General features: G+C 42.1%; 1 protein-coding gene across 2 annotated transcripts; it reads right to left on the reverse strand.

The window, feature by feature from the left end:
* Positions 1 to 549: 549 nt before the first annotated feature.
* On the reverse strand, positions 550 to 7,522 carry mogs (mannosyl-oligosaccharide glucosidase). Of its 2 annotated transcripts, none has more exons than XM_005941997.3 (5): positions 7,406 to 7,522; positions 5,972 to 6,335; positions 4,342 to 4,565; positions 4,006 to 4,199; positions 550 to 3,005 (listed from the first exon to the last, which is right to left on the reverse strand). In XM_005941997.3, the coding sequence occupies exons 2-5, from the start codon at positions 6,318 to 6,320 to the stop codon at positions 1,238 to 1,240; spliced, it is 2,535 nt and encodes an 844-aa protein (XP_005942059.1). In that variant the 5' UTR covers positions 6,321 to 6,335; positions 7,406 to 7,522; the 3' UTR covers positions 550 to 1,237. The 2 variants fall into 2 exon arrangements, with proteins under 2 accessions (XP_005942059.1, XP_042084456.1); XM_042228522.1 differs by lacking the exon at positions 7,406 to 7,522 and adding an exon at positions 6,517 to 7,391.
* Between the last annotated feature and the right edge of the window lie 1,554 nt (positions 7,523 to 9,076).

The following is a 9,076-nucleotide window of genomic DNA, read 5'->3' on the forward strand; positions in this document are numbered from 1 at the left end:
AAAAAATGAACTGTTTGTGTGTAAAAACTACTATATATATCCAGCCAGCCGTGATATTAGAAGCACCTGTATAACATTATGTAGATCCTTCCTGATCTAACCTGCCTGATGTCTGGTTCTGGGAAACTGGCAGAAGATAGTTTGGGTCCTGTAGGCTGTGGGGACGGGCCACTGTGGATGAGGATAGTGGGGCACACCGGCCTGCTGCCATGACAGGGTGTACTTTATCTACAACATTTAGGTCAGTAGTTAAAGTAACATCCACAGGAATACCAGGACTTACTGTATCCCAGCAGGATGTCTCATTGTGATAAAATGATCACTTTTAGCCGTCAATGGTTTTAATGTTTTTGGCCCATTTGTGTATTTGTAGTAGCAGACATAAAGCCGCCAGTGTTTCAACCATAACAGGGTAATTTTCTTTTTGTTGGATGTCAAGCAGAAATTGCAGTTAAAGGCTTAGCAAGTTAAAAAAAACAAAACAAAACTGTTTCCAATATTGCAAACACACCAGTATTTCCAAAATAAAGTACACTCTGACAAAAAAAAAATATTTAAACCATTTATTTTTTGTCACAGTCTCTGCTGCATTCCCTGCCAGTCAAACCACAGGCAACAAAAAATGCTGAAAAAGACTGAATGTAACATTTTTTCCCCCCAAAAGACTGATTAAACAATTAAATGCCAAAATAATCAATCATTAAGACAGAGAATCAAAGACATGATAGATTAAAGAGAAAATGGCACAGTTACAGATAATGGCCCTTATTTGTCAAGTGAAAGCACGACTCGTAGAACTTTTCCAGGAAACTTTTTTTAGCAAACAGCTGTCCGTTTAAAAACTGTCATCCCCACTGCTGTTAAAACATGAATCCTCCCTAAGAAGACAAACAAACATAGATGTCCGTTTTCTTTTTCCGTACTAAAGGCTGGACCAGTGAAGGTGTAGACAATTAAGTTAAATGCATCTGAAGCACTAGAGGGAGCTTGGCTCCAAAAACTTGGCAAAGACAGTGTAGCTGCACTTAGGCTTGTTTAAAACTGCCCTTCAAAAATACTTGTGTGAAAACACTTAATTCTGATCAAAGGTTAAACGAGACAGTGTGACCGCAGAAGCCAGTTTCTAATTTTGGATCTCGTTGTGTGTCGCTACTCTTTACTGCACAATGCTGTTTCAGTCACATCCAGATAAATGAAGGCCAGTATCTTAAAAGATAGGAGATAAAAATCAACAGCATCAATACTGTTCAGCCATCATTAATAGGGTCAGAGATGACCAGCCGGTGAAGGGGTGGCTTCCCTGCCCCCTGCCGGTGCCGTCATTGTACTGCTCCCAAATATACCCTGCTTCAACATACTGTCTATAAACATTATTGATAATGTTAGTCCTGAGTTCCTCATAAAGAACAGCTGCCTTCTCTTGGTATGGCCCTTCTGTGTGGCTGTAGTAGTGGAGCGCTCTGACTGCCAAGTAGTTGATGTTAATCCAGATAGGTCCTCTCCAGTAGGGGGCATCGTGTTCTGTATTTCGCTTCATGTACAGTGGATCGGACTTGGAGAGCGATCGCAGGCCGTAGGGTGTCCACAGCTTATTGGAGTCTCTCATATCCTGGAAAATATGCTCCAGCTTGGGTGAGTCGGGCTGGAGAATCTGCAGTAAGAACGGGAACAAGCTAACATAACCCAAAGCATTAACATGCTGCGCTTTGGGGGCCCTGCGGACAGAGCGAACGAGACGAGCTACGGGGAACTGATGACGAGGCTGCCCTGGAGGTACGTACACCTTCTCCCTCTGCAAGGATACATCCTCTGTGTGGTTGCCAAAGTCACTGAAAGCACGGTGTTGTTCTGACCAGTGGAGCTCACTGAGCAGGTTGTTGTCACTGAGCACTTTGTGTGAGAGCTGGTAGTCCTCGTGGGGCTCGCCCAGAAGCTGAGCTACTTTAGCCATGATGCCTGAGGACAACGCCATCCAGCAGTGCAAGTCAACGTGACGCTCATCTGCTGAGGGGTGTGAGGCCCGTGGGTAGTCATCCAGCCCAGAGGTCAAGGTCTTGGGATTGAGAAACAGATTGGTGTCCTTGTCGCGTCCACGCCAGCGGTAAGAATTGGGTAGGGGCCCCGTCTGTGTGGTGTTGTACCATTCATACCAGGTTTTGAGCCTGGGGAAGAGCCGTCGGAGGAAATGCAAGGTTGGCTGAAATGCTGCCTTGTCTGGATTGGATGAGAATTGTTCAATAAGCTCCTGAAGCGCTAAGAAAAGCGTAGGGGGGTTGGCGTTCTCGTTTCGTTGAACAATAAATTCAGATGGGACTTTGCTGTGAGCCTCATCTCCAAGAATCTGCTCACGGGGGATCCAACCCTCCATATTCATCAGGTCAATCCAGTGGGCAATGGCCTCCCTCGTCACCTGGGGATCCCACTTACTCAACAGCAGCTGGTGAAAGCCCTCATCCCAAAGGAATCCTCTGGGAAAGAATGAGCGTGATGGAACAGCGGTGAATAAAGCACCTTCGGGATAAAGGAGAGGGTATTCATTGTAGACCGACTGTACTACCGACTGCCCAAAGAAGTAGCCCATTCCGCCCAGCATGTTGCTGAGTGCTGCCTTGCCGAATTTAATATACGCTTGGCTAAAACCTTTCTTCTCAAGGCCAAAAGCTTTCTCAAACTTTGCATCAAACTCCGCTTTCCTCTTCTCCAGCTCCTGAGTCATGATGGAGCCCACCAGCTGGTTGGGGCGATCGTGAAAGCTTCCAGATTCAAACAGAACCTCAATCTGGAAAGGTGTCTGAACAGTCACCTGGTACACCACAAAGTCGCTTTCCTTCCTCTGGTCAGGTTTCTGCTGGTTTTGGTGGTGAGGGGGTTTGTAGGTATCTACACCGATGTAATGCTTCTTCTCGCCGGACGGAGGGCTATACACAAACCTGCGGTTCAGACTGTACTTCACAATGTCAGTCAGCTTCTCCAGACCAGGAGACACAGTCTGAAGGTAGTTGTAGCTGAAAAAGACAGAAAACTAGCATTGACTGCCGTGTAGTACCAAATCAGTTGAATAAACACAAAACCTTACAGTGTATTTTGTATTCAGCTACAACTATTAAGCAACCTTAACTGAACTTAGCACACTGTAGCTTAACTTCTGATATCTCCTGCTGTAGTAATGACTCAGAGTTTGAACAGAAGGTCACAATAAAACTTCATCATGCCCCTTCCCACAGCTAATCACTGGAACAGTTCATATACAATTCTTATCGTTTCTATCCGTGCATACTGTACCTTGCTATTTTGCTATGCTGGTCTTCTCTGGCCCTCTTCAAAGTGCAAAATACTCCTCCTCCCTGTAAATGCTGCTAGCAGAAAGCTAGCATACTCCTCGTCCATTCAATAAGAAGCAACAACAGTTTTTTCCTGCTGTGAACAACACCTTCACTGCACTAATATCATCTGTTGTTTCAGCAGTACATTAGTTTTTTTCTTTTATTGTTGTACTGGTTGTAAAATGTTTTGTACATATTCGTCTAAAATAAATGTCCCAATGTTGAGAAAACCTGTATCATCAAGTCTGAAAATCTTCATCTGCTGACATCTAGTGGTTAGATTTCTTTTTCTTTTTTAGGTACTCTAGTAATAATTAGGATGACTCTAAATCACACCACAAAACACCATCCAAGACGGTGCAACATAATTAAAATGTTATGGCTCATTCAAGTCATGATTCTCTACTAGAAATTCATTTGTGTTTGCTGACTTAGGACTCCTGCCTACTACACGAGTGGATGTTTTCACCGTTCTATCAAGGTTTACCTTAAATCACTGACTGCTAATTGGAATTTTTGGCAGCTGTACTACATTTATTAAAGTTTAGACCACTGTTGTTTGATGCATATCCTTAACCCTGATAATTCTGAGCAGCCTCTTAAAAGTATGTTCTCTCCAACTTCTTTGCCTTTGTATTTGGTGTACTATTTTTCCTATTTACGTTTGGACTCATACACTCACGTGGCGTATTTAGCACTGTACAGCTCCCCAGTGACCGGCTTTCGGAAGGTGATCTTAAAGTTTCCAAGCTCCTCTGAGAAACCGGTGATGGACGCGAGGCGATTCCTCTCCTCTACGTGAGCCTGCAGCGAGCCCTGCGCGTCTGCTGCTGCGTAAAACATCAGGGAGATGACTGGTGCCTGGGGGGCGGAGCTCTGGTGGTTGAAGAACAACATACAAATGACCAGTGGAAGAACATAAATACATTTAAAATATATAAACTTAGATGGCAGAATATTATCAGCTGCTTTTGATCGTGTGAGATAACAGCTGCGGCCGTGCAAAGTTATTACTCACATGCTGTTTGGCTGTGACCCTCCATGTCCAGTCTCCTCCATGATCCCCTCCCATCCTCTTAACAAACTCGGTGGTCAGCGTGAAATCGTTGTCTCGGATTTCTTGGACGCCAAAGGTGAGGCCATCGTGCATGAGCCAGCCGTAGCCTTGAAGGCGATCGCCCTGCTCACAAGTGTGCCTGAGATTCATGTCCAAGTCAGAAAACTGACGCATCCACATCATGCCTGACAAGAGTTATACATAAACGGAAAAGAAAAATTCAGTTAAAAGCAATAAACTTGTACAAATTATGCTCAGGATTATGTGGCAATCTGCAAATAGTACCTCAAAATGTACCGTAAGTAGTCCTGTCAACTAATTATCAATAATATTAAGTGCAGTCAAAGTGTTCTTAATTTTGGGAAGCACTCAAAATTTTATCCAAATATGGAGGATTAGGGTTTATAAAATAAAAGATGAATTACATATTTACATTACATTAAATATTAAAGAGAAATTTCACGTATTCTACCAACGTGCCCTTGTTGTGATTGACAGAAAAGCTACAAAAAAAGAAAAAGATTCTTCTTCAGTCTTTGTTTTTTTAAATAAAATTTTACAGTTAAATATATTTTTTTACTTTATATGTTTGTTTCATTTCAACCAAGGATGCTGAGTAGGTAAGTGGAGCTTCAAGGCACAGCTAAACTCTCCTGTTTAAAACCATTGAAACAAACTCATCGAAGATGGGTACACAGTGGTCGTAAAGGGCTGGACGTGATCATCAATATTACTCAGCTAAGCTGTGGTGTTTAAATGATGCTCAGTTGACTCTAATGATCCCAGTGTGTCAAGAAAATATCCCCCATGCCCTTACACCGCCGTCAGCCTGAACCGTTGTGTGCATGCTGCTTACGCCAAATTGTGATCCTAAAATATGAATGCTTGCAGCAGAAATCAAACGTTTTTCCAATCTTCCGATGTCCAATTTTGGTGAACGTTTCGAAATTGTAGCCTCAATTTCCTGTTCTTAATTAACAGGAGTGATCGTCTGCAATCTTCTGCTAGCTGTCTGCCTCAAGGTTCAATGTGCTGTACGTTCAGAGATGCTCTTCTGCATACTTTGGTTGTAACGAGTGATTATTTTAGTTTCAATCACCTTTCTTCCTCATTTACCAGCTGAACTTCAGCAGGTCAACCTTTAGCATGTCTCCATGCCTAAATGTGTTAAGCTGCTGTGATGTGATTGGCTGATATTTGTGTTAATGAGCACTCGAACACGTGCAACTAATGAAATGGCCAGCATATTCATAGACACTTGTTTTTCTGAGATGTAGTAAGTTGAAGCTACATTTGTAACCTATGGCAGTTTGTGGGGTTTGAAAGGTTAAAAAAATGATTTTTCACAGTCTCAAAAGTCTTTCACCAGAGTTGAACAAACAATAAAATCACAAAGACAAACGTGTTTTTCTAACATGTCATTTTGGGAAACACTAACCTCAACAAGTGGCCACATTGCTATATTGTTTCCATTTAGATATTCATTATTAAATATTCCGATGTTTAAAATACAATAAGTCGCTGTTTTTCATTAAAACATTTAATGACACAAGTGTTTAGCCTTAGCCTGACTCTAAATGTGTGAGCATACCTGTCACAATAGACCTGGGACTCCTTGTTTTCATCCCAAAGTAGACCTGAGGCCTGTATGACCCCCAGAACCTCTCTGGGGAAACCTTGGCATTGGTGCTATTGGCATCCAGGACGTGAGGAGACGGATGCAGAGTCACCACCCTTTTAGCCAGGCTGGATCTCATGTAGATGGCATAAAAGAACCAGATGAGGCTGAATATGCAGAGACCAATTGAGATGTTAATGAACATTTTCCCAATATTGACTTTCTTTTTCTTGTCCTTGCGGTGAAATGCAGAGGGCTTCTCATCTTTCCGTGGAGGTGGAGCAGCTTCACCCGTCACCACCCTCTTCCTCTGCCTGCCCATCCTACCCTACAGAAGCTAGGAAAAAGACAACAAAGAAAGAGTTAAGATTTATCATGCTGATTATCATGATTGATAAATATTATGGGATAAATAAATCAATTTCAAAGTTCCAAGCCTGGACACTTCAGGAAGGGTATCCAGTGTAAAATCATGGGCAAATCAAGCATACGGATCATCAAAAATGAGACTACCATACCGGATCAGTCAAGGCCAGGATTATCAATGACAGGCTTTGATGCTATTGTCCAGCAACAGGGTGCCAGTGGCCACAGCTGTCATAAATGACTGATAGATGAAGAGAAGGAAGGTTGAAGTATTATGTGAGCAGGAAGCATCACGTCAAGTGCTTTGGAGACAAAGAGAGCCAAGGTTGAGACGATTAGGACGTGTGCAGAGGAGGGATAGTGGATGCTGAATATGGAGCTGCCAAGCAGGGGGAGAAGTGGAAGACCACAGAGAAGGTTCGTGGATGTCTATGATAGGGTGCAGACAGAGGCAGCTGATCTGTGTTGGAGACCCCGAGATGAGAAGAAATTGTAGTCTTGCAATATAGCAAGTATAAAAAAGCTCTAACTCTAACATCGATGAAATCAGACCGAGGAGGCAGGACTCATGACGGGGACTAAAGCATATAACCCGGAAATATCCGGGGAAACATTCATCCAGTAAAATGCATCCCTATTAAACTTGTCAGTCCTGAAGGAACTGTGCAGGTTCACGTAGTCTCGAGCATAAAAACGCGGTCTAGCTTGATAACCTTGCATTGTGTACAGGAGCCGGAAATGTCGACTTTATAAAGCATTTTTATAAATGTATCCCATTCACACGCAGAGGTCTCGATTTCAGCAGCCATTTCCCGACACCTGTTTAAAACGGTGAACTAGTTCCTCGCCCCTACACCCCGGCAATGCAACGTCGCCTGCAGGCTGCACGCTACTCGCTAGTTGCCTCAATGCTAACGTGAGTTGGTAGGACTAACAGCTGTCTGTCGCAGTATATTTTGGCCTTAGTTAGCCTGCAGGCGATTAAATTCGGATTCATTTATCATTTCTAGCTACATGTTCATTGAGCAAACCATCACCGACCTGTCCAAACACCAGAGTCTCAGCCGATCATTATCCGTACTTGGCTAAGCTTGCTAGCCACTTCCTGGTTACTGCTCGCTTCCACTGACGTGTCTATGTTCTCCCTACCGCACGCCAATGATGTCATCCAATGATTTACCGCTTGCCCCTAAAAAAAATAAAATAATAATAATAAATAATAATAATATTTATAATTAGAATAAATGTAAAACTAACGCTTAGAAGGCGTTTTCATTTAAGCGTTAAAAATGAGTTTTATAATCCACTGCATACAAGCAAGTATAGATTTTACTAAACAAAAAGTAGTAGGATTTTAACCGTGAACTGTATATGGTATATTTTATATACCGCGAATTAATTTAACGCACATTTATCTCAACCGGTTTATTTATACTGTAGGAATAGTAAAGCTATGCTAGGTTAAACCAGAGCCACATATGTCCTTAAAGGGCCAGAGTCTTGGTTACAGGTTTTAATAAAAGATTTTAATAAACGCTGATTAAATCAGTGTGTGTTAAATGAGTGGACCCCGTGATTCAGTAGCTTGTAGAACAACCTTGTAGCAGCAGTAACTTGAATTGTTTTCAGCTTAACTTTAGCAGCACATCATTTTTGGAGGATTTTTCTTACTCTGCTTTACTTTGTTAAGGTTTGCAGGCATTTCTTTATGCACAGAAAGGTCTTGTCATAGTATTTTTCAGTCAGGTTGAGGTCTGGACTCTGACTGGATTCTTGGCTGGTTGTAGATTTGCTGCCGTGTTTGACATTATTGTCCTGTTCCATGAAGTTAATTTGAACCAAGCTGTAGTTTCAGGACAGAATATTTTGGTATACAGAGGAGTTCATGATCAACTCAGTGACTGAAATAGTAAATGGCCTGTATTTGTATAGCGCTTTACTAGTCCCTAAGGACCCCAAAGCGCTTTACACAACCAGTCATCCACCCATTCACACACTGAAACAGTGACTGGATGGTACCACGGCCCCATGGCTGCAAAACAAGCACAAATCATGACTCTCCCACCAACGTGCTTGACAGTTGGCATGAGATTTTTCTACCAAGTTGCCGTGTTAGGTTTTCACCAAATGTGGTGCTGTGCTTCATGGCAGGACATCTCCACTTTGATCTCCTCTGTGCAAAGGACATTGTTCCAGAAGTCCTGTGGTTTCTTCAGATAAAGTTTGCAAATCTATCTGGTGCTGCCATGTTCTTTTTAAGAAAGAGACTTGTGTGACCTGGTGGCGAATTTCCTGGAATGTCTACTCTCAGTAACTGTCTTAAATGTTTTCCACTGGTGAATTATTTTTCCCCAGACTTAAGAATTATGAATTCAAATTGTTTGGAAATGGCATTATAAATCTTCCCAGACTGATGGCAGCAACAGGTGCTTTTTCTATGATCTTTGATGTTTTCAATCCTGTAAACTCACCTGAATGTACCAGATCACAATTGCTGATTATCAGTTTATTCCACAATAATAAACACATTTAAGGATGTACTAGTTTTTGTAAAATAATTAGAAGATGCATTATGTTGTGTATTGTTGTTCATCTGAGCTTTAAGTAATTTAAGTAAAAGATTGTCATTTCCTTTTCACGTGTGTATATTTCTGGTTTTCCAACCTTACTTATCCACCTGCGCTGCTCGCATGAATGACAAAATACAGAAAC

Source organism: Haplochromis burtoni, unplaced genomic scaffold (genome assembly GCF_018398535.1).
Source record: "Haplochromis burtoni strain Fernald_Lab_line unplaced genomic scaffold, NCSU_Asbu1 Contig_328, whole genome shotgun sequence".
Taxonomy (NCBI): Eukaryota; Metazoa; Chordata; class Actinopteri; order Cichliformes; family Cichlidae; genus Haplochromis; species Haplochromis burtoni.